This window comes from Cetorhinus maximus, unplaced genomic scaffold, assembly GCF_964194155.1.
Source record: "Cetorhinus maximus unplaced genomic scaffold, sCetMax3.hap1.1 HAP1_SCAFFOLD_44, whole genome shotgun sequence".
In the NCBI taxonomy this organism is placed as follows: Eukaryota; Metazoa; Chordata; class Chondrichthyes; order Lamniformes; family Cetorhinidae; genus Cetorhinus; species Cetorhinus maximus.
In genome coordinates, this window is record NW_027596099.1 from 939,398 (window position 1) to 965,327 (window position 25,930).

At 42.8% G+C, this 25,930-nt stretch overlaps 2 protein-coding genes across 3 annotated transcripts in view; both read right to left on the minus strand.

The window, feature by feature from the left end:
• Positions 1-2,344: 2,344 nt before the first annotated feature.
• On the minus strand, positions 2,345-12,448 carry LOC144672812 (scavenger receptor cysteine-rich domain-containing protein DMBT1-like). 2 transcript variants are annotated; one of them, XM_078534798.1, is made up of 5 exons: positions 12,140-12,373; positions 9,942-10,256; positions 7,850-8,164; positions 6,691-7,005; positions 2,345-2,807 (listed from the first exon to the last, which is right to left on the minus strand). In XM_078534798.1, exons 1-5 carry the CDS (start codon positions 12,348-12,350, stop codon positions 2,794-2,796), a joined length of 1,170 nt encoding a protein of 389 aa, XP_078390924.1. In that variant the 5' UTR covers positions 12,351-12,373; the 3' UTR covers positions 2,345-2,793. The 2 variants fall into 2 exon arrangements, with proteins under 2 accessions (XP_078390924.1, XP_078390923.1); XM_078534797.1 differs by lacking the exon at positions 2,345-2,807 and having other exon boundaries at positions 6,470-7,005; positions 12,140-12,448.
• Positions 12,434-25,930, minus strand: part of LOC144672797 (scavenger receptor cysteine-rich domain-containing protein DMBT1-like) — a 36,560-nt gene continuing 23,063 nt past the window's right edge. The window contains exons 9-14 of the mRNA XM_078534783.1: positions 22,679-22,762; positions 21,374-21,688; positions 19,761-20,075; positions 15,384-15,698; positions 13,488-13,606; positions 12,434-12,454 (exon numbers count right to left, since the gene is read on the minus strand). Coding sequence (XP_078390909.1) covers positions 12,434-12,454; positions 13,488-13,606; positions 15,384-15,698; positions 19,761-20,075; positions 21,374-21,688; positions 22,679-22,762 — 1,169 coding nt within the window. The remainder of the gene's footprint in view (positions 12,455-13,487; positions 13,607-15,383; positions 15,699-19,760; positions 20,076-21,373; positions 21,689-22,678; positions 22,763-25,930) is intronic.

Sequence of the window (25,930 nt, forward strand, 5' to 3'; positions counted from 1 at the left end):
CCGAATGTGCACATTTCAGACTGGAATAATCTCCAAGGGCCATTTCCAAAAAATATCTCCAATGGGGAGTGAGGTTAGAGTGCATGCCTCGGGCAAGGTGGTGAAAGAGCGAATGCACTTTCCGAGCTAATTATGCACCCTACAACAAACTTCAATCCCTTACAGTTTTGTCCAATACTCACACTTCATTAATTTGTTCCTTCATGCAACCATGCAGGAACTAAGCTTCTCTGAGGCTGGCAAAGAGCAGTGCCTTTAGTGGCGGTTGCAGGCCAGCAGAGGGTGGGGTTATATCACTTTAATCACAGGACCATGAGCAGGGCTTAAACGAGGTTTTAAACCTTTTTAAATTTATTCGTTGACTCAGAGACCAAAATAGGTTATAGTCTGAAAAAACGTACGAGTCCAGGCTGAAACTGGCAGGTTTAATTGGGATGGAGGACTCTTCTATCCGATGTGAAGTTAATTTAATATCTTAATCCACATTTATCTCAAATTGACAGTGAATTACTGGAGTGATATTGACACTAACCCCTCTCTGCACTCTGTCTGTATGTGTTGTCCGTGTTTGAGAATGTGAGAGAGTTTGTGTTTGAGTCTTTGTGTGTTTATGAATGTGTTCGAATGTGCTTTATGGAGTTTGTAGGTGTTTCTGTGCGTGTGCATGATTGTGGCTGAGTGAGTGCGTGTTAAAATGTGGATGAGTGTGTACACGTGAGAGAATGTGTGTAATTGTCTGTTTATGAATGTGAGTGTGTGTATTTGAGCGAGTGATTGTGTATGCAAGTGCGTGTGCTTGTGTGTGTGTGTGTGTGTGTGTGTGTGCGTGGTTGATATTATAAAGCACCGACATATTTCACCTTCGGAACAGTGTCAATTCATTTGTGGACGAACACGGAGACAATGTGAATAAGAGCTGTAAAGATGTGTAAATAAATTCTTTCCAATATGTTTTTTTTGCTATGGATTTTTTCCAGCACACAGAATCAGTGAGAGAAATTGAGAAAACGATCTTGGAGTCATATTTAATAAAAACTTTTTCTAAGGCCCAATGTGGCGTGTGAAACAATGTATTTCAGAAGAATTACACAGTACAGCAAAGCTTATTCAGAAATGGATTTGAGTCTGGTAACTGAACCAAACGTGCACATTGCAGGTTGAAATGGTCCCCAACTACAATCCCCAGCCAATGCCTCGAATAAGGAATGAGGGGAAAGTTCATGTATAGGGCCAGGGGGTAAAACAGCGAATGCACCATCCGCGTGAACTGTGCACCCTGCAGCAAGCCTCAATCACTTACAATGGTGTCCAATATTCACATTTCATCAATCTGTTCCCAGATGCAGCCATGCACGAAGTGGGCGTCTCTCAGACTGGCAAAGAGCAGCGCCTGTAGTGACGCAGAGCGGACTGCAGAAAGTGGCTTTGTATCACTTTAATCACAAGGCAGTGTAACAGGGTTTATGAAGAGGCTTTGACCCGTTTTAAATTCATCCATTGACCAAGAGACCAGTAGAGACAATTCTGTGACAAAAAATATACGATTCCAAGCTGAAACAGACACGGTTGAATTGGGATGTAGGGCTTTTATACACGATGTGAAGTAACATTAATATCATTATCCTCATTGATCACAGATTGATGGTGAATAGTATCATTGCTACGGTTCCTGCTGGACATCATCAGCCAGGCAGGAGGGAATCAGTTTGATTTGAATTGTTGAGCCCGGAAGAGGATAATCATTTGGCTTTTGGGTGTTGTTGGCTACACAAAAATCATTTTGTGTTTTGCTGCTGGGGAGATACTTAGTGACCGGTGTCAGTGTCAGGGAAGCCGCGGGTTGTGGTGGGGGAGGGGGGGGGGGGGGGGCGGGGGTTGTGGGGGGTGGTGGGGGGTGTATTTGGGGGGAGTGTCTGTGTCTGTCACTTAGCACTTGGTCGTTTGGGGTTGTAAGCGCTACTATTATCTGTGATTTCGAAGCGATTTTAATACTTATAACATTCCCTGAGTGACTCTGCAGATGAGACGGTCGGAACCATTCAAGTTTGCAATTGAATTTCTTCTTTCTGTAGGCTCCCATCACAGGCCTATTTCCAAATGGAGGTTTGAATTTTTGAGTAATTGACAGGCAACCTTTACCTGGGCACTTCGGGCTGGTGGGGAGGGGGCAGGGAACTGTTGGCGGTATTTCCCCCGTTTAAATTTGAGGTAAACCTCGTCCCCTACCAAACCCCCCACCTCCCTTTTCTGGAGCCAGGGATTTCTAATATAAACACATATATATTTCTTTTAACAGGGCCTGATTAATAACAGATAAAACAGTACAAATTAGAGACGCAGGTTTGCATAACAGGGGCGTTTATTTGAGCAGCAGGGTAAGAAAGTGTTATCTTGGTGCTGGGTATTACAGCATCATCAGAGGCAGCAAGGTCTAAGTGCCTTGCGTCCTGCTTTCATCAATAGCATCAAACACTGTGGGTCCGGGCAGTTAGAGTGAAACAACCTTCATGGCTCACGTTGAGTCAAAAAACATTGCAGGCTGTACGTATGCAGCAAACTTCTTACAAAGCTACATGAAATGTGAAATAGCAAGCAGACAATTGAGTTTCTAAGCAGTTGATGAAAGTTAACATCCAACTTGCACAAATTGTGGAATCCCAGATTTGAACTTTTTCATTTAATAAGCTGTAGTTGTTTGTCTAATATGATGAGGTGCATTCCCCATCCTTCATGGACCTCATCTGCTGCGTATCACCAGCATCCAGGCGCCTTCCTGAATCATTGGTTCAATGGTCATTTCTCAGTGGCTGTAAAACATAAACATCGGTTCATCCAAAATCAGTGCTGCTGTTTGAGTTGACGAGCTTCATTTTATCTACCACTTGTACCCTGCTGGTGGTAACAGTTTCCAGAAATAACTGAGGTAACATTCAGCCTCTGGGTGTTTATTGCGTGTTATGGCAGCGTCAACAGTTTCACCAGAGTCACCACTGATTTATGTCAGGGAGACTTATCATGGCAATTCTGTTGGATTTTATTTTTTATGTTTGTGACAGGCAGGGTTAGCTACCAAAAGAACGAAAAAAATGGCCATTGTGACATGTTACCTGCGCAGCCGGTTTATAGTGATTGGTCATCACTGACAGAATCGACCAAAGAGGAACTGGAGGCCAAATGTAAAATAAGCAGGCAGACAACATTAACGACTGGGCTAAGGAGAACACTTTTTATCGATTTAGGCAATTATGCGTGGGCAATAAATGCTGGCCCAGCCAGCGAAGCCCACATCCCATGAATGAACTTTTAAAAATATATGTTTTTTTTGTTCACATGCAGCTACCAGTTGATTGGAGCGACGTTTCAGAAGATCATCCGTACAGGAGATTTGCATTTGTGATGACACTGACTCCAGTGTGAAAATTTGTGCAATTTGGTGAGCAGATGAGGCGGTTTGTAATTGGCTCCAAGATGCTGATGACCTAATTGTTTTTGGCGGTTGACCAATGACATTCGAGGAATAGAATGGCCAATACGCCCACCAACCTTTCCACACGTGCCAGACAAAGGCAAGGTGCAATCCAACACGTTTGTTTCAGGCTTTCTTGGAAAAATTGCCTTCCTGTAGCTTGCTGGAGTTTCCTTTAACATCTGTTTATGCTGTCTAACAGGTTATAATTAATTGGCAGTATGATTAGAGGCAATTTTTTTCTCCGCCCACAAAAAAGGATTGTCAAATCAGAAGGTGGGCTGGATAATTCAATATGTCACGCCACACATCCTGGCGCCCTGTTAAGTTTACCTCAATTTAGCTCATTTACTGGAGTCTCAAAACCAATCCCCATACATGGCATAGAGAGATGCAAATCACCCCAGGGCAGGTGGAATTTAAAATTCAATGAAAAAATCTGGAATTAGAAGTCTGATGATAACCAGGAAACGATTGTCGATTGTCGTAAATATTTACAAGATTCACTAATCCCCTTATGGTATGGAAAACTGTTGTCCTCATCTGGCCTCGCCTACATGTGCCTCCAGACTCTCAACCAATGTGATTGACTCTTAACCGCCTCCTTGAACAAGGTTTTGGGCAATAAATGCTGGCCTAAGCCAGAGATTCCCACATTGGATCTGGCTTTACAGGTCCATAGGTCATTGGAAGTTGCAACGCAGGTGGATAAGGTAGTCAGGAAGGCATATGGCATGCATGCCTTCATCGGCAGGGGTATTGAGTATAAAAGCTGGGAAGTCATGCTGCAGCTGTTTAGAAACTTGGTCAGGCCACTATTGGAACATTGCGTGCAATTCTGGTCGCCACATTACCAGAAGGGTATGGAGGCGTTGGAGAGGGTGCAGAGGAGGTTTTCCAGGATGCTGCCTGCTCAGGAGGTTATTAGCTATGAGGAGAGTTGGAGAAAATAGGCTTGTTCTCACTAGAGCGACGGAGATTGAGCGGCGCCTTGATACAAGTTTACAAAATCATAAGTGGCATGGACAGAGTAGATGGTCAGAAGCTTTTTCCCAGGGTGGAAGATCAATTACTAGGGGACTTAGAGGAGAAAACTATAGAGGAGATGTGCGGGGCCAGTTTCGTTCGCAGAGGGTTAGAGTGTCTGGAATTCGCTGCCAGAGGAGGTGGTGGAAGCATGCACGATAGTGGTGTTTAAGAGGCAGCTTGACAAAAACATGAATAGGATGGGAATGAAGGGATACGGACACCGGAAAAGCAAAATGTTTTAGTTTGACAGGCAATATGATCGGCGCAGGCTAAGAGGGCCGAAGGTCCTGATGCTGTGCTGAACTTTTCTTTGTTCTTTGAATGAAATGGGAAGATGAATGTGGTTCGGGTGCGAGAAGGGAAGCCAAAACAAAGCAGTTATTTTGTGTGCTTCCAAACATTCCCCCCCACGACCACCTCCCATTCCCCCACCGCCTCCCCCCCGCCCCGCACACCTCCCCCCCTCTCCCCCACCCCCTCACCCACCACTCCCCCCCCCCGCCACGTCTGAAGCTGAGTACCAAATCTTTCGCGATGCACTGGAGACATCAGCAATGATGCAATGCTCCCCCTCAGTGAAATTGCAATGTCTGAGCCTAATCGTAAGTTCGCTCAGAGTGCATCCTTGTCAAGACCTGGAAGACAAGACGGGAAATCTGATTTGATGCTTTCCTCAATGTTTTAAAATAAAAATCGTTTTCACCTGTGCAAATGACAGAAGCTGCCTCGTCAGGCGGGCAGTTGTGCCCCTCCACCACCCCCACCCCCACCCCCCACCCCGCCCTGCCCCGTGGGTTCGCTGGACATCCGAATAATTTGAACGCATCGCCTCAGCAGTTAACATTATCCAGCCCAAAGGAGACAGGGGCTGCACCAAAATGCGCACTGGTTGGCGGGTGGGGGTGGGTTGTTGGTGGCTGAGGCTGAACTGGCGGCTCGGCAGCCCAGCTGCTGACAGACAATGTTCCCCCGTGTATGTCCCAGTCATCATCACAGACTGCCCCCCAAGCCTCATTAAAGTAACCCTCCAATCTTTCCAACGAGGTGTTTCTCCTCCACCATTCGCACTTTGGTTTCCTCTAATGGAGGATCGAACTACAATATATGTGAAAATATTCAGCAGGATTTTATCTTTATCCTTTTAACTTTTTTTCAATTCCCCGACAAGAGACTCACCATCCTGACTCGGAAATATATTGTAAGGTCAAATGCGCTTTGCCTGGTGTCTGTTTAAAGTCTACAATGTTTTCTTGCCTGGGTGACTAATAACCCGGGAGTGATTACTTTGCGCATTTGTTTAAAGTTTATTATGGTAATAATTTGTTAACGTGTTAATGTGTTTAATTTGTTATTCAATGAACATATGTTCCATTTAGTTTTATATAAATACCCCCTCGAGACTTGTGGCCTTATTCATGATTTCAGAGCCCCATCTCCTACATGCCAATTAAAAATATAGGGTTTGACTGTTGTTCAAAATTCTCCCTGTCGCTTAAGTAACTCAGCCTTTACCAACTGTTGTGTTCAAACAGCGGACAACCCGACATACACCTGAAAATGCGCGGTCACATTTCCCACATCTTGGATTTGCCTGACTCGTTTTCCTCATTGTTATGTTTCTGCTACAGGAGGATATCACTTGCCCAAGCTACATCATTATAACTGTTGCTTTGTCAAACGTGAAACTTAGTTATCCCGTTCGGACGAAATGTTTTAACATGTGACTAGGCTGTGGAACTGTCAGCAATCATCTGAACCAGAGTTATATGGTGCAGGAATATTCCACATTCCATTAAATACAATAATAGGATCAATAGCTCGAGTGAACATGGATAGCGAATTGAATATTTTAAGTTTCGCGTTCGGGTTCAGAGTCAAACTTTCCTTCCATATCCCTTTCACTGAAACCCGTCTGCCCTCAATACGTACATCACATAAATTACTGAATCTCAATCGATGATTATAACAAGAGCTGAAGCGACGGTTCCAGTGTTATTAAAAATCTCAGCATCAACTGCAAGTTGCGACTGATGTAGTGAGGATTTCAGCTAGAGTGTTCAGCTGGCTAATTGGGATCCGAAGCCGGAACATCACAGCAAGCAACTAAGGACAAAGCATTGTGACTATGTTTAACATGATATTTCACATCAGAATTCATGCATGCTGAAAAATTGTGCAAACAAATACATTTTTACCTGAACATATGACAGATGCAGCCTCGCCAGGGCTGCAGTTGTGTTCTCCCAAGGCGTTGCCTTGACATTCCACTAGGCTGGACTCATTACCTTTGCATTTAACATTATCCAGCCAAAAGGGACCAGGAGCTGCACCAAAATGCGCACCGTGAGGGGCTGATTCGGCCGCTCCGCAGCCCAATTGCTCACATACAACTTTTGCATCAAGCATGTCCCAGTCATCATCACACACTGCTCCCCAAGTCTCATTATAATGTATCTCCACTCTTCCAGTACAGGGGTTTGGCCCATTGATCAACCGCACTGTGGCGTATTCTAAGGGGAGAGAAAATGAAAGAAAAATGTTAACTGAACAATCTATTGAATTATTCATAAATTCAGCAGGTCGGTGGTGGAGCGAATAGCTTCCGTGTCCCCCAAAAGGAAGATTCGACTTCGAGGCGCAATCCAGGACAAGAGGAAGAGGGATGGTACGTTGATAACGGGGCGTAACATCTTGTTCCTAAACCTGTTACACGTTCCATTGTGGCTGCTGCACGAGGTAAGAGATGAGCCTCACTGATAGCTCAGCCTGATGGGGGACTGGTCCAACTTGTGATGTATCTGGCTTCAGGCCAATAGACCTGCGCCAAGTAAAACATGCCATGGAATCAAAAGTAAACCAAAACTTCATCAGCCTCATCCGCCTGCAGGCGAAAAATCCCATAAACATCTGAAATTCCGCCATACACAATTTCCCACCTCCTGCCTCTGCCTATTGTCGACTTCCTGACCGTAAAAATGACTTTCCATTCTGCATCAAATCATGCCTCCATTATCCCGAGTTTTGTGATGACTAACCGGATCAGGAGAGCTTGATAATGCATCACGGGGCTCATGGGTTAAAAGAGTAACCACAGCATTTAAGAGGGACATTCGACAGATCGGTTACGTGTCGACTGTCCGCTGAGCAATGAAACAGTTCCCAATTCCCCGGTTAACCTCTCTCGCCCGCCAACTTTATTGTAAGCAGGAGCTCATGCCATTCAGCTTTGAATGTGGCGAATGGTGCACAATTGGGCTTCCCTGTCATGTGTTATTTAACACTTGGTCTGGAAGCTTTTCTAAACTGATCAGAAAATAAATAAAAATAAAAAACATAGAAAGGCAATATCTTTACCTGAACATACGACGGACGCTGCCTCACCAGGGCTGCAATTATGTTCTCCGATAGAATTCGATTGACACTGGGATAATTTAAACTCTGTTCCATTGCAGTTGACTTCATCCAACCAGAAGGAACTCGTTGCAGCTCCAAAATTAGCATTTCCAGGGGCTGCTTTGGCAGTTCCACAACCTAGTTCCCTACATGCAACTTGTGCATCAAGCATGTCCCAACTATCATCGCAGACTGATCCCCAGGTGTTGTTGTAATACACTTCCACTCTGCCAGAGCAATAATCACTCCCATCCATCAGTCGAATTTTAGTTAAATCTAAAGGAAGGAAGAAAACGAAAGGTTGAGAAAATCTTCAAGCGAAATTTATTTCACCAGAATCAAAATGAAACAGTAATATTATTGTCTCCTGTGTTTTCATGTTTTCTTCTGAATCTTAATTTAGTTTTATTTGGCCTTCTCACAAGTATTGCAATGTAGGGAATCGATTTTCCTCTGAAGCAATCTTCTGCTGAGCCGCAAATTAAGAGAAAATTCATGGTTGTTGATGGAAAGTGAGTCAGGAAGACCTCAGAACAAAATCTGCAACATTATCGATTCTTTTAACGAACAAGAGGACATTTGCAACAATTCGAGGCTCTGGGTATTTTCCTGTGATGTGACAGGAATTTAAAACTCAGCGTCTTGCTTGAAAGTGTCACAAGTGCCTTGTGCCTACACTCTGCTTGGTAAGGGATTAACCGGTTTGAAGATCGACGATATGAGGGTAAACAGATAAGGGTAAAGAGAAAGTCTGCCAGGGACTGGAGGCATCTGCTTATCATGCAGCTGTGTACTGATGAGATTAGAATCTCAGTAATGCAACGTTGACGTGACTAGTTGTGTATAAAAATAGGGTTTTCCTGTAATCGGTATTTTCATGTTTTCTTCTGATTCTTAATCTTGTTCTTTATTTTACCTGCACAAACCAAAACTGGTTCCTGCGCGAGAGGCAGAAGCAATTAATTTCTTAACAGCCTGCAATCTTAGTACTGTGTCTGCAAATGAACCAAATTGCCAGGACCCTCAGTATGAATCCGGAAGGTCATATGCGCTTTGCCTGGTACCTCTGTAAAGCCTGCGGGTTACTGGTGCCTTCGTGAAGATTTACCTGGGGGTGATTACTTTGATGGTGTGCTTAAAAGCCATTAGGATGGTATTTAGTGGACATGTGTATATGTTTAACTTGTTGCAAGATTAGGAGATGTTTAGTTTAGTTCGATCTAAATAATCTCTGGAGGCTTGGTTTCCTTAATCCTGAATTCAGAGCTGCATTTCAAAAGTACCAATTGACAATATGGGTATGACAGATGTTCAAAGTTCCCTCCATGTTTGAATTATCTCAATCCTTACCAACTGCTCTGTCATAACAGCCGACAATTCTACATATCTCTGAAAATGCGCGGTCACATTTCCCACCTTCTGCCTTCGCTTGGCTCGTTATCCTCATTGCAACGTTTCTGCTACCGGAGGACATCACTAGTCGAAGTTACATCATTATAACAGTCACTTTGTGAAAAGTGAAACTTTGATATTCCATTGGGGCAAAATGGAAATCAGGGGTGAAAACAACTACCATGATTATCGCACCCAATGCGACTGTCAGTTGCAATGGGACTCAGTGCATCTGAATATCGGGAATGTCGTACAACGTGAAGCCAACATAATATTGGCCTAAAACCTAACCAAAAACTACTCATCATTGTTTTCATATCATGCCCAAGCATTATCTGGAGCTTGATGCTGGCTAACCGGATGAGGAGTGCTGGATGATGGATCACAGAGTCATGAATTCCTAGAATTTTATAGGTATTGCAGCTAATCAGGGAAACATTCAACAGGCGAATACTTGTCGTCTTTCTGATCAGTATAAGAACCCGGTTCTATTTCCCCGACCTATCTCTCTTGACCAACAACTTTCGTTTCAGCAGGAGCCTCAGGATCCTGCTTTGAAACTAGCAAATAGTGCACAATTGCACTTCACTTTAATGTGTCACTTCAAATGAGGACTGATACGATTTCTTAACTCTCTATTAAAAAAGTGCAACATCTTTACCTGAACATATAACGGACGCTGCCTCGCCAGGGCTACAGTTATGTTCTCCGATAGAATTGGATTGGCACTGGGATAATTTAGACTCTGTTCCATTGCAGTTGACTTCATCCAACCAGAAGAAACTCGTTGCAGCTCCAAAATGAGCATTTCCAGGGGCTGATTTGGGTGTTCCGCAACCCAGTTCCTTACAAGCAACTTGTGCATCAAACATGTCCCAACTATCATCGCAGACTGATCCCCAGGTGTTGTTGTAATACACTTCCACTCTACCGGAACAGGAGCCAATCCCATCCATCAAACGAATTTTAATCGAATCTATGGAAGGAAAACAGTAGTTAAAGGTAATATTCAAGCGAAATTCATTTCACCAGATTCAAAGTGAAGTCAATATATCAATGTCTCCTGTGTTTCCGTGTTTCCTTCTGAATCCTAAGTTTGTAATTTCTTTGATCTGCACAAAAACATTGCAATGTAGGGAATCGAAAGTCATCTCAATGACCATTCAGCTGAACCTAAAATGAAGGTCAAGGTCATTGTCTGTGGTGGGATGGATCACAGGAAGACATCAACCTAAAATTTCGATTCCATTGCCGAACTGGTGGACTTTTGCAACACTTCGGCGTTCTTCCTAACTTCCTGAATGTGATCGGAATTTAGAAGCGCAACGTGTTGATTGACAGAGCCACACGTGGGCCGCCATGTGTCTATGCATTGTTGGGTCTCTACGGCGCTCAAATGTAATTCAATACTGGATATTTTTTAAACACCACATTCTTGTACCAATAGTTTTCCAAAGTCAGAATTTTCTGCTGAACAAAGGGAAGTAAGGTGGCTGCTCCACACAACCTGCTCACAGGTTGGCCTTCTGTCCGGATGGTTACTCGAGCAGTTTCAAATACTTTGTAAATATAGATTTCTGTTCTCGAATTTCACACCCCGTTGTGCCAGAGATCTACCAGGAGGCTCACGTCTCATCTGGAACAGTTCAGGCAAATTTCAGAAGGCAATCAGGAGATTGCATTTGCTTTTGATGGGCCCACATTGAGACCAGAGTAAGTGGGTCTGTGGAGATATGGCTTCGTGAATACCAGACGTTCAAAATGGTTGGCACCCAAGTTAACATCTAATCACTGAGGGATTATAAGAGCTGAAATCAAGGTAAATTCCATGCGCTTGGTAAATGTCACAGTTGAAGTCACGTGCAGAAGGATGGTAACATGACCCAAGCCCTGGACAATTAGTCAATGTGGGCTTCAAAATTTTGTCTTCACAGTGACATTGTAGAATTGACATCCACTGGGCAGGGGAGCAGCAAAGAGTCTGAGGAACCAGCCTCAACACCGCATAACGGGCTTGATCGTAAAAATCTTCCATCAACACCTGCCAAATTGATTAATGACAGAAAAGCCAAACGTGCAACAGCTCCAGTCGTTTCGTGGGATTTTTGTATCAACAACCAGGCATTAAGTCATCTGCGTGGAGCCCCAACACAAGGGAAAACCTCTCTCTTCTGACTTTAAAATCTGGACCTCCCAAAATGTGATAATTTTCCTATGGCCTTCAGGCTGGAAACTAATAGATTTTTACTGTGTGAATAGAGTCATGGTGAAGGGCAGTTCCAAGACTGTACCGATGTAATGAGGGTTTCAGCTACAATGAAACCTTCGGAAAATAGAATGTTGAGGCCCGAACACTTGGTCCAGCCTGAAAAGTCCAGTAACTAAGGAGACATGATTCTGAATATGTTTAACACTGTAAGTGTTAATCATGGATTCATGTCATATTTCTTATTTGAAAACAAATGTCAGCAGAAATCTCTAGAAACGCCTTGGGGGTATTTAGCGATCAACTGGATTGGAGAGTGCAGGGCAGTGAGGATGAACAAAGAAGATTAAATCCAATCAGTGCCAGGGACTGGAGACATTTGCTTATCATGTGGCTATGTAGTGACAAGAGCAGAATTTGATCAAATACTTGACTGTGACGATTTGTTTATAGAAAGGAAAGGTTTGGTATATTCTGTGGATTTCTCTTTTAGCTAGTCTAAATCAGACACTACCTGTGTTCGCTTGAACAAATGGGTCGTTAACCCCTATCTGTGTCTCCTGTGCTCGATTCTTAGAAGGCACCACAACAACGTGGTATTTCAAATCAGAATTTATGTTTTCCTAAAACTGCGGAAACAAATCCATTTTTACCTGTACATATGACAGATGCAGCCTCGCCAGGACTACAGTTGTGTTCTCCCAAGGCGTTGCCTTGACATTCCACTAGGCTGGACTCGTTACCTTTGCATTTAACATTATCCCGCCAAAAGGGACCAGGAGCTGCACCAAAACGCGCACCGTGAGGGGCTGATTCGGCCGCTCCGCAGCCCAATTGCTCACATACAACTTTTGCCTCAAGCATGTCCCAGTCATCATCACACACTGCTCCCCAAGTCTCATTATATTGTATCTCCACTCTTCCAGTACAGGGGTTTGGCCCATTGATCAATCGCACTGTGGCGTATTCTAAGGGAAGAGAAAATGAAAGAAAAATGTTAACTGAACAATCTATTGAATTATTCACAAATTCAGCAGGTCGGTGGTGGAGTGAATAGCTTCCGTGTCCCCCAAAAGGAAGATTCGACTTCGAGGCGCAATCCAGGACAAGAGGAAAAGGGATGGTACGTTGATAACGGGGCCTAACATCTTGTTCCTAAACCTGTTACACGTTCCATTGTGGCTGCTGCACGAGTTAAGAGATGAGCCTCACTGATAGCTCAGCCTGATGGGGGACTGGTCCAACTTGTGATGTATCTGGCTTCAGGCCAATAGACCTGCGCCAAGTAAAACATGCCATGGAATCAAAAGTAAATCAAAACTTCATCAGCCTCACCCGCCTGCAGGCGAAAAATCCCATAAACATATGAAATTCCGCCATACACAATTTCCCACCTCCTGCCTCTGCCTATTGTTGACTTCCTGACCATAAAAATGACTTTCAATTCTGCATCAAGTCATGCCCCTATTGTCCCGAGTTTTGTGATGACTAACCGGATCAGGAGAGCTTGATAATGTATCACGGGGCTCATGGGTTAAAAGAGTAACCACAGCTTTAAAGAGAGACATTCGACAGATCGGTTACGTGTCGACTGTCCGCTGAGCAATGAAACAGTTCCCAATTCCCCGGTTAACCTCTCTCGCCCGCCAACTTTATTGTAAGCAGGAACTCATGCCATTCAGCTTTGAATGTGGCGAATGGTGCACAATTGGGCTTCCCTGTCATGTGTTATTTAACACTTGGTCTGGAAGCTTTTCTAAACTGATCAGAAAATAAATAAAAATAAAAAACATAGAAAGGCAATATCTTTACCTGAACATATGACGGACGCTGCCTCACCAGGGCTGCAATTATGTTCTCCGATAGAATTCGATTGACACTGGGATAATTTAAACTCTGTTGCATTGCAGTTGACTTCATCCAACCAGAAGGAACTCGTTGCAGCTCCAAAATGAGCATTTCCAGGGGCTGCTTTGGCAGTTCCACAACCTAGTTCCTTACATGCAACTTGTGCATCAAGCATGTCCCATCGCAGACTGATCCCCAGGTGTTGTTGTAATACACTTCCACTCTGCCAGAGCAATAATCACTCCCATCCATCAGTCGAATTTTAGTTAAATCTAAAGGAAGGAAGAAAACGAAAGGTTGAGAAAATCTTCAAGCGAAATTTATTTCACCAGAATCAAAATGAAACAGTAATATTATTGTCTCCTGTGTTTTCATGTTTTCTTCTGAATCTTAATTTAGTTTTATTTGGCCTTCTCACAAGTATTGCAATGTAGGGAATCGATTTTCCTCTGAAGCAATCTTCTGCTGAGCCGCAAATTAAGAGAAAATTCATGGTTGTTGATGGAAAGTGAGTCAGGAAGACCTCAGAACAAAATCTGCAACATTATCGATTCTTTTAACGAACAAGAGGACATTTGCAACAATTCGAGGCTCTGGGTATTTTCCTGTGATGTGACAGGAATTTAAAACTCAGCGTCTTGCTTGAACGAGTCACAAGTGCCTTGTGCCTCCACACTGCTTGGTAAGGGATTAACTGGTTTGAAGTTCGACGATATGAGGGTAAACAGATAAGGGTAAAGAGAAAGAGTGCCAGGGACTGGAGGCATCTGCTTATCATGCGGCTGTGTACTGATGAGATTAGAATCTCAGTAATGCAACGTTGACGTGACTAGTTGTGTATAAAAATAGGGTTTTCCTGTAATCGGTATTTTCATGTTTTCTTCTGATTCTTAATCTTGTTCTTTATTTTACCTGCACAAACCAAAACTGGTTCCTGCGCGAGAGGCAGAAGCAATTAATTTCTTAACAGCCTGCAATCTTAGTACTGTGTCTGCAAATGAACCAAATTGCCAGGACCCTCAGTATGAATCCGGAAGGTCATATGAGCTTTGCCTGGTACCTCTGTAAAGCCTGCGGGTTACTGGTGCCTTCGTGAAGATTTACCTGGGGGTGATTACTTTGATGGTGTGCTTAAAAGCCATTAGGATGGTATTTAGTGGACATGTGTATATGTTTAACTTGTTGCAAGATTAGGAGATGTTTAGTTTAGTTCGATCTAAATAATCTCTGGAGGCTTGGTTTCCTTAATCCTGAATTCAGAGCTGCATTTCAAAAGTACCAATTGACAATATGGGTATGACAGATGTTCAAAGTTCCCTCCATGTTTGAATTATCTCAATCCTTACCAACTGCTCTGTCATAACAGCCGACAATTCTACATACCTCTGAAAATGCGCGGACACATTTCCCACCTCCTGCCTTCGCTTGGCTCGTTATCCTCATTGCAACGTTTCTGCTACTGGAGGACATCACTAGTCGAAGTTACATCATTATAACAGTCACGTTGTGAAAAGTGAAACTTTGATATTCCGTTCGGGCAAAATGGAAATCAGGGGTGAAAACAACTACCATGATTAGCGCGCCCAATGCGACTGTCAGTTGCAATGGGACTCAGTGCATCTGAATATCGGGAATGTCGTACAACGTGAAGCCAACATAATATTGGCCTAAAACCTAACCAAAAACTACTCATCATTGTTTTCATATCATGCCCAAGCATTATCTGGAGCTTGATGCTGGCTAACCGGATGAGGAGTGCTGGATGATGGATCACAGAGTCATGAATTCCTAGAATTTTATAGATATTGCAGCTAATCAGGGAAACATTCAACAGGCGAATACTTGTCGTCTCTCTGATGAGTATTTGAACCCGGTTCAATTTCCCCGACCTATCTCTCTTGACCAACAACTTTCGTTTCAGCAGCAGCCACACGATCCTGCTTTGAAACTAGCAAATAGTGCACAATTGCACTTCACTTTAATGTGTCATTTCAAATGAGGACTGATACGATTTCTTAACCCTCTATTAAAAAAGTGCAACATCTTTACCTGAACATATAACGGACGCTGCCTCGCCAGGGCTACAGTTATGTTCTCCGATAGAATTGGATTGGCACTGGGATAATTTAGACTCTGTTCCATTGCAGTTGACTTCATCCAACCAGAAGAAACTCGTTGCAGCTCCAAAATGAGCATTTCCAGGGGCTGATTTGGGTGTTCCACAACCCAGTTCCATACAAGCAACTTGTGCATCAAACATGTCCCAACTATCATCGCAGACTGATCCCCAGGTGTTGTTGTAATACACTTCCACTCTACCGGAACAGGAGCCAATCCCATCCATCAAACGAATTTTAATCGAATCTATGGAAGGAAAACAGTAGTTAAAGGTAATATTCAAGCGAAATTCATTTCACCAGATTCAAAGTGAAGTCAATATATCAATGTCTCCTGTGTTTCCGTGTTTCCTTCTGAATCCTAAGTTTGTAATTTCTTTGACCTGCACAAAAACATTGCCATGTTTGGAATCTAAAGTCATCTCAATGACCATTCAGCTGAACCTAAAATGAAGGTCAAGGTCATTGTCTGTGGTGGGATGGATCGCAGGAAGACATCAGCCCAAAATATCGATTCCATTGCCGAACAGGTGGACATTTGCAATACTTCGGCGTTCTTCCTTACTTCCTGAATGTGATCGGAATTTAGAAGCGCTACGTGTTGATTGACAGAGCCACACGTGGGCCGCCATGTGTCTATGCATTGTTGGGTCTCTACGGCGCTCAAATGTAATTCAATACTGGATATTTTTTAGACACCACATTCTTGTTCCAATAGTTTTCCAAAGTCAAAATTTTCTGCTGAACAAAGGGAAGTAAGGTGGCTGCTCCACACAACCTGCTCACAGGTTGGCCTTCTGTCCGGATGGTTACTCGAGCAGTTTCAAATACTTTGTAAATATAGATTTCTGTTCTCGAATTTCACACCCCGTTGTACCAGAGATCTACCAGGAGGCTCACATCTCATCTGGAACAGTTCAGGCAAATTTCAGAAGGCAATCAGGAGATTGCATTTGCTTTTGATGGGCCCACATTGATACCAGAGTCAGTGGGTCTGTGGAGATATCGCTTCTTGAATACCAGACGTTCAAAATGGTTGGCAGCCAAGTTAAAATCTAATCACTGAGGGATTATCAGAGCTGAAATCAAGGTAAATTCAATGCGCTTGATAAATGTCACAATTGAAGTCATTGTGGAGAAGCACGGTCACATGACCCAAGCCCTGGACAATTGGTCAATGTGGTCTTCCAAATTTTGTCTTCACAGAGGCATTGTAGAATTGACATCCACTGGGCAGGGGAGCAGAAAAGAGTCTGAGGAACCAGCCTCAACACCGCAAAACGGGCTTGATCGTAAAATTCTTTCATGAACACCTGACAAATGGATTAATGACAGAAAAGCCAAACGTCCACCAGCTCCAGTCGTTTCGTGGGTTTTTTATATCAAGAACCAGGCAGTAAGTCATCTGGGTGGAGCCCCAACACAAGGGAAACCCTCTCTCTTCTGACTTTGAAATCTGGACCTCCCAAAATGTTATAATTTTCCTATGGCCTTCAGGCTGCAAAATACTGGATTTTTACTACGTGAATAGAGTCACGGTCAAGGGCAGTTCCAAGCCTGTACCGATGTAATGAGAGTTTCAGCTACAATGAAGCCTTCGGAAAATAGAATGTTGAGGCCCGAACACTTGGTCTAGTCTGCAAAGTCCAGTAACTAAGGAGACATGATTCTGAATATGTTTAACATTGTAAGTGTTAATCATGGATTTATATCATTTTTCTTATTTGAAAGCAAATGTCAGCAGAACTCTCCAGGAAGACCTTGAGGGTGTTTAGCGATCAACTGGATTGGAGAGTGAAGGGCAGTGAGGATGAACAAAGAAGATTAAAGCCAATCAGTGCCAGGGACTGGAGACATTTGCTTATCATGTGGCTATGTAGTGACAAGAGCAGAATTTGATCAAATGTTTGGCAGTGATGATTTGTTTATAGGAAGGAAAGTTTTGGTGTATTCTGTGGATTTCTTTTTTAGCTAGTCTAGAGCAGACACTACCTGTGTTCGCTTGAACAAATGGGTCGTTAACCCCTGTCTGTCTCTCCTGTGGTCGATTCTTAGAAGGCACCAAAACAACATGATATTTCAAATCGGAATTTATGTTTTCCTAAAACTGTGGAAACAAATGAATTTTGATCTGAACATATGATAGACGCTGTCTCGCCAGGGCTGCAGTTGTGTTCTCTCAAGGTCTTGGCTTGACATTGCGGTTGGCTCGACTCATTACTTTTGCAGTTAACATTGTCCAGCCAAAAGGGACCAGGAGTTGCACCAAAAAGTGCACCGCCAGGGACTGATTTGACCGCTTCACAGCCCAATTCCTGATATACAACCTTTGCATCAAGCACATCCCAGTCATCATCACTTTCTGCTCCCCAAGTCTAATTATAATATATCTCCAATCTTCCAGAACAGAAGTTTGGCCCATTGATCAACCACACTGGGATCTCATCTACAGGAGGGAAGGCTGAAAGGAAGAAGATGACTTAACAATCTATTGAAATACTCATAAGCTCAGCAGGACGGGTGGCGCAGTCAGTCGCGTCGGTGTAGCTGAGAAGAAATGTCCGGCTTACAATTGAAATCCAGGACCAGAGGAAAAGCGATATTACATTCCTAACTGGGTCTAGCATATTCATTCTAATCATGTCAAACAAAGCAAAACGGCTTCTGTAAGCGTTAAGAGACGAGAGCCTCAATAATAGCTCTGGCCAATGGGGAGTGGGTCTATCCTCTAGCGTATCTGGCTTCCGGCGGTTGACCTGCTACAAGTAAAACAAGCCTTGTCGTCAGATGGAAACGATTATTTCACCAGGCTTTGCCGCTCCAGGCGTGTGTCACGAAGAGAGATTAATATTTATAATGATTTTGGGAATTTTTAAAAATTGAACTTGAAGTACTGTCCGCGCCTATGTGTCTTTGTGTGTGGCTTAATGAGTTTGAAGCCAGCTAGTCTGCCTTCTTTGATGTATAGTCGTTTGATATGTTAATTAAATATACTTAAGGATAGAAAGTAAATATTACCTTCGCATCTGCATTGAAAATAATGGGGAAAATGTTACACCTAGCTAGGAGAGAAACAGCAACGTGATTATATTACTAACGAAATTGATGGAATGAAATGATTATTGTTAGGGGTGGTAACATTTAAAACCAACAACAAAATCAATGGAACAGTTAGATTCAAAGGGAATGCGAATTGTAAACCCAAATGAGTTTGTGTGTGTGAGGGAGAAGCAGTTAAGGTCTCAGCAGCCTGTAAGCCCAGGACTGTGTCTACAAAGGAACCAAATCATGTTCAATTCGTAAGGTCAAATGTGCTTTGCCTGGTTAATGTCTAACAGCTTGGTGAATATTTACCTGGATGTGATCAATTTGCGGATTTGTTGAAAAGCTATTAGTGTAGTATTTGGTAGACTTGTGTATGTGTTTGCTTGATTGTTAAAATAGGAGATGTTAAAATTAGTTTTAAATCAATTCACTCTCGAGACTTGATCTCCCTGTTCCTGTATTCAGAGCTGCTCCTCAATCAGGTCAATTGAAAATATTGGCTATGACAGTTCTTCAAGTTCCGCTCCGTGATATAAGTAACTCAGCCTTTACCAACTGCTCTGTAATAACAGTGGAGAATCCCACATTTGGCTGAAACTGCGGGGTCAAATCTACCACCACCTGCTTTAACATAACTCATTTTTATCTTTGCTACGTTTCAGCTACAAGAGGACATGACTAGCTGATGTTACATCATTATAACAGTAGCTCTGTGCAACGGGGTGCTAAGACCCTCCCTTCGGGCGATATTTTGAGCCTTGCCTAAATGCGGCAGCCGTTTTTCCCGCCCCCAGGACGATACACAGTTGCAAAGGGCATTTGTGCATCTGAATGTCGATTAAGTAGTACGCAGTAAGTCGTATAATCTGAGGTCAACGCAATATTGGCTATTTAATTACTCCTAAAGTGACGTTTCGTTCTGTTTCAAGGCATATCCCCTTTAGCGGGGGTTTTGCGCCAACTAACAGGATCACGAGTGCTGGATGATGCATAGCAGCGACAAGGATTCATAGAGTTATAGATTCATGACAGCTAATAAGAAGGGCATTGCACGGATCAGTGCCGTGTCGACTCTCTGTTGAGCATTAGGACCCGTCCCATTTTGCTCGAGACGAGCAACTTTACTTTCAGCAGGAGCTCATGCTATTCAGCATTGAGGCGAGCTAATGGTGCACAATTGTGCTTCACTCACATGTGTTATTTCAAATTAGGACTGACATCTTTGTTACACTTCTAACAAAATAAAGAAATGCATGATCTTTACCTGAACATATAACGGATGCTGCCTCTCCAGGGCTGCAGTTATGTTCTCCGAGAGACTTGGATTGACAGTGGAATATATTAGACTCTGTTCCATTGCATTTGACATCATCCAACCAGAATGGACTCGTTGCAGCTCCAAAATGAACATTTCCAGGGGCAGATTTGGCGAGTCCGCAACCCACTTCCTTACAAACAACTTGTGCATCAAGCATGTCCCATCTATCATCACAGACTGATCCCCAGGTGTTGTTATAATACACTTCCACTCTGCCGGAGCAAGAATCAATCCCATCTATCAATCGAATTTTAATCAATTCTAAAGTGAGCAACAAAACAGAAGGTTTTGAAAATCTTCTTGCGATAGCTACTTCACCAGAAACAAAGTGACACAAAAATATTATTTTTTCCTGTGTTTTCATGTATTCTTCTCAATGATAAAGTTTATTTTTTGGCCTGCACAAACCGAAATGAGTTTCAGCGTGAGAGGGAGAATCAATTAATTTCTACCCAGCCTGTAAGCCTAGGACTGTTTCTGCGAAGGTACCAAATTGCAAGGAGTCTCATTTTGAATTCGGAAGTTCAAACGTGCTTTGCCTGCTGTCTATTTAAGATCTATGGGTTGGGTTACTGTTGCTTTTGTAAAGATTTGCCTGGGAGTGATTAATTAGCGGATTTGTTTAACAGTGATTATACTCATAATTGTAGACATGAACACATGTTTAATTTGTTGTTAAATTACGAAATGTAAAATTTGGTTTGATCTAAATAATCTCTGCAGGCTTGGTGGTCTTATTCCTGAATTCAGAGCTGCATCACAAACTTACCAATTTAAAACATAGGTTATGATAGTTTTTCAAAATTCATTCTGTGTTTTAAACAACACAACAATTACCAACTGCTGTGTCATAACAGCGGGCAATCCACATGCAGCTGAAAATGCGGGGTGAAATGTCCCAGATCCTGCCTTCACAAGCCTCGTTTTCCTCATTGCTAAGTTGCTGCATCACGAGGATATCACTTTCGGAGGTTACTCCTTGATACCAGTTGCTCTATGCAATGTGAAAGTTAGATGTTCCATTCGAGCGAAATGGAAATCAGGCGTGCATTAATCTGCCGGTGTTAGCGCGCCCAGTACGATATTCAGTTTCGATGGGCCTCAGTGCATCTAAATATTGGGTAAATCGTTATCGGGGAAGTCGTATAACGTGAGGACAACATAATATTGGCGAATCAGTTCCCCCTTAATGTGCATTTTTATTTGTATTCAATTCATGTCCATGCATTTTCTGGAGGTTTGTGCTGACTAACCCGATCACGAGTGCAAGATGCGGCATCGCAAAGTCATAGATTCATGGAGTTATAGAGTCAGTACAGCTCATAAGAAGTTTTTTCGGCAGATCGATCCCGTGTCGAGTCTGCGGTTAGTGTTAAAACCGATCCCATTTCCCCGATTTATCTCCCAGGACCACCAAGTTTAGTTTCAGCATGCGTTCACGCGATTCCGCTTTGACACTAGTTAATGGTGCACAATTGTGCTTATCTTTAATGCGTTAATTCAAATCTGTTCTGGTACGTTTTTTAAACCGCTACTAAAAATAAAGGCAAAATCTTCACCTGAACACACAACTGACGCTGCGTCGCCAGGGCTGCAGTTATGCTCTCCGATAAAATTGGATTGGCACTGGGATAATTTAGACTCTAGTCCATTGCAGTTGACATCATCCAACCAGAAGGAACTTGTTGCATCTCCAAAATGAGCATTTCCCGGGATTGATTTCGCGGGTCCGCACCCCAGTTCCTTACAAGCAACTTGTGCATCAAGCATGTCCCAACTATCATCACAGACTGATCCCCAGGTGTTGTTGTAATACACTTCCACTCTGCCCGAACAGGAACCGATCCCATCCATCAATCGAATATTAAGCATTTCTAAAGGTAGGAAGAAAACAGAGGGTTGAGAAACTCTTCAAACCAAATTTACATCACCAGAAACAAAGTTAAAGCAAAAATATTATTTTCTCCTGTGTTTTCCTGTATTTTTCTGAATCTTAAAGATGTTATTTATGGACTGCACCAAACCATTGCACTGTAGGGAATCCATGTACATCTAAATGAGTCCTCTGCTGTACCTATAATGAGGATCAAAGTCATAGCCTGTGATGGCAATTATTGCAGGAAGGCTATTTCGCAGAATATGCACAAACATCTATTCCTTTAGCGAACGGGAGGACATTTCGAAAAAAAAATCGAGGTTCCGGTTCAATTTCCTGAGATGTGATAGGAATGGAAGAACTCAACGTGTTGGTTGACATAACCACAACTGGGAACGCTTGTGCCTACGCACTGTTCGGTTCCAAAGGCGTTGAACTGAAACTCAACAATGGGTATTATTAAAATGAATAAACTTCATTCTTTTGTCAAATGGCTTTTAAACAGAATAATTTCTGCTCAACAAAGGAAGGTAAGGCTCCATACCACATGATCACAGGTTGGCCTTCTGTCTGGAATGCAACTCCAGCAGTTTTAAGGACATATGACTGTAGAATTCTGTTCTGGAATTTTACACCCCGTTATGACCAGAGAACAACTAAGAGACTTACATCAGACCTGGGACATTTCAGGCAAATTTTAAAAGGAGTTAAGGAGATTTAATTTTCTTTTGATGAGCCATCATTCATAACTGGTTAAGAGGACCTGCTGAGACTATGGCTTCATAAATACCTGACCCTCAGAATAATTGCCACACCTGTTAATAAAAAATAACAGAGGAACGTTCAGAGCTTAAACCTAAATCAACTCCAAACTCGTCATAAATGCCACATTTAAAGTCATTGTGGCGAGGCAATGTCACATGATCCAAGCCCTCGGGCCAATGGTCATTTTAGTCTCCTCAGCTTTGTTTTCACAGTCAGACTGAACCTTCAACATCAACTGGGCAGGAGAGCAGCAACAAGGCTGGGGAATCATTCTCTGCTTCCAAAAGCTGGCGTGATTCCACAAATCCTGTATCAACACATGGCAAGAGTTCTAATCAGAGAAAAGCCAACTGTGTGGCGGCATCGTTCGTTTCCAGGGTGTCTGTACCATATAGCCAGGCATGAACTCACCTTGATGGAGCCCCAATAGGATGGAAACCTACCGCCTTCTGACTTTGAACCCTGCAAATCCCGAAATCTGATATTAATTTTCCGATAAATTTCACGCTGCAAAACTATTTCCCTCTACCAGATTTTCACTGTGTGAATAGAGGCATCCTGAAGATCTGATCCAAGGCTATACGGATGTAATGAGAGTTTGAACTATAAAGTTATGATTGGTAAGTACAATTTCGAAGCCGGAGCACGATAACAATTCAGCACAGGCAAGTAACTAAGCGTACATCATTCTGAAAATCTTTATGACTGCAAGTTTTTAGCACAGATTTCTATGTTTTTATTGAAACCAAAATTCAGCAGAACTATCCAGATGGACCTTGGCGTTTCATAAGATTTTAGCTGGTTTTGAGACCGAGGGGGGAAATGAGGATAAACAGATAAGGGTAAAGACAAGAATTGCTAGGGACTGAAGACATCTGCTTATCATGTGGCTGTGTAGCAATGAGATTAGAATATGAATAATGCACTGCTGAACTGACTAGTTGTGTATAAAAAGATGGTTCTCCTGTGACCCAAAGAGTTTTATGTTAGCTCGTCTTAGGCAGGCTTTGCCTGTATTTGCTTGAATAAAGCCGTCGTTAACCTCTACCTAAGTCTCCTGTGCTCGATTGTTGGAAGATACCACGACAATATGATATTTCAAATCAGTGCTTATTTAATGTCAGAAAATAATTGGAACAAATCAAAATTTTCCTGAACATATGACAGCCGCTGCATCGCCAGGGCGGCAGTTGTGTTCTCCCAAGGCCTTGACTTGACATTGCTGTAGGCTCGATTCATAGCCTTTGCACTTAACATCATCCAGCCAAAATGAACCAGGAGTGGCACTGAAATGGGCACCACGAGGGGCTGTTTTGACCGCTTCCCAGCTCACTTCCTCAAATACAACCTTTGCATCAAATGTGCCCCAGTCATCAGCACGGACTGCTCCCCAAGTGTCATTATAATGAAGCTCCACTCTTCCAGAAGAAAAGTCTGTTCCATTTATCAATCGCCCTGGGATGTCGTCTCATGGAGTGAGGGCTGAAAGAAATAAATTAACTTAACATTGTGTTGAAATCATAGGTTGAACAGGCCAGTTGGCTGAATGAGTCCTCTCCGTTCCTCTGAGAAGGTAGATGCGGCTTCGAGACGCAACCCACAAGCAGAGGAAAAGGGATGGGACATTTCTAACGGGGTCTAGCATGTTGATTCTACTCCTGTCACACATTGCAATACGGCTGCTGCAAGCGTTAAGAGACGAGATCCTCACCGGTTACTCAGTTTGATGGAGAGTGGGTTCAGCCGTTCGTATATCTGGCTTCAGGCGGCGGACCTGCCCCAAGTAAAACAAGCCAAGGAATCAAATGTGAACGAATGTTTCGTTAGCCTCATCCACATCCAGGCGTTTGTCATGAGGAGGCATTAATCTCTATAATGTTATTGGAAATAATTTTCAAATTAGGATTCAAGTAGGGTTTGTGCCTGTATATTTGTGTGAGTTGTGTGTGTGTGTTTGTGGGTGTGTGTTTGCATGAGTTGTGTGTGTGACTTAATAGGATTAAAGCCAGCTATCCTGGGTGCTCTTATGTATAATTGTTTCAGTTGTTAATTAGTTACGTGTAAATGTAGAATGTAAAGATTACCACAATGATATGGAGGCGTTGGAGAGGGTGTAGATGAGGTTTACCTGGATGCTGCCTGGTCTGGAGGTTATTAGTTAGGATGACAGGTTGGAGAAACTCTGATTGTTCTCAATGGAGCTACGGAGATTGAGGGGCGACTTGATAGATGTTTACAAAATATGAGTGGCATTGACAGAACAGATAGTCAGAATTTTTTTCCCAGGGTGGAAAAGTCAATTACTAGGGGGCATAGATTTAAGGTGAGAGGAGAAAACTATAAAGGAGATGTGCGGGGCAAGTCTTTTACGCAGAGGGTAGTGAGTATCTGGAATTCGCTGCCAGAGGAGGTGGTGGAAGCAGGTACGATAGTGATGTTTAAGAGACAGCTTGACAAACACATGAATAAGATGGGAATAGAGGGATTCGGACTCCGGAAGTGCAAAATGTTTTAGTTGACTGGCAATATGATCGGCGAAGGCTTGGAGGGCCGAAGGGCCTGTTCCTGTGCTGTAATGTTCTTTCTTCTCTTTCTTCTTTGTTCTGTTCGCAATGAAGGGTAAAGTTAAAAATCGTGCACCTAGCTAGGAGACGCAAAGCAATGTGTTTATATTCCGAAAATAAATGGTGGAATTAATTGATTATTGTTAGGAGGAGTAAAATTAAAGCACACTAGTAATACAATGAAAAAAAATGATTGAATGGTTAATGCAGATATATAACGAATGGACCTTGTGTGTGTAAAGCAGAGGCTTTTAACATCTTAGCAGCCTGTAAACATAGGTCTGTGTCTGCAACAGAACCAAATTGATAGGGACCTCATTTTAAACTCTTAAGCTCAAATGTGCTTTTCCTGGTGTCTGCACAAAGTTTATGGGCTACTTTTGCCTTGGTGAAAGTTTACCTGGGAGTGATTAATTTGCGGAATTATTTAACAGCAATTATACTAGTAATTTGTAGACATGTGTATGTGTTAATTTTGTTATTAAATTAGGAAATCCTTATTTTAGTTTGACTTAAATGATCCCCGGAGGCTTGGTGGCCTTATTCCTGAATTCTGAGCTGCATCTCAAACATACCAATTGAATAAGTAGCGAATGACAGTTGTTCAACTTTCCGTCTGTGACTTAAATAACTCAGCCTTTAGCAACCTGCTGTGTCATAACAGCGGGCAATGCCACATACGTCTGAAAATTCGCGGTGAAATTTCGCACCTGCTGACTTCGTATGACTCATTTTCCTCATTGCTACGTTTCTGCTACATGAGGCTATCACTTGGCCCGGTTACATCATTTTAAGAGCTTATTGTGCATCGTGAAACGTAGATGTTCCGTTCTGGCGAAATTTAATTCAGGCCTGAATTCATCGGCCGTGGTTAGCGCTCCCTGTGCAATATTCATTTCCGATGGCCCTCA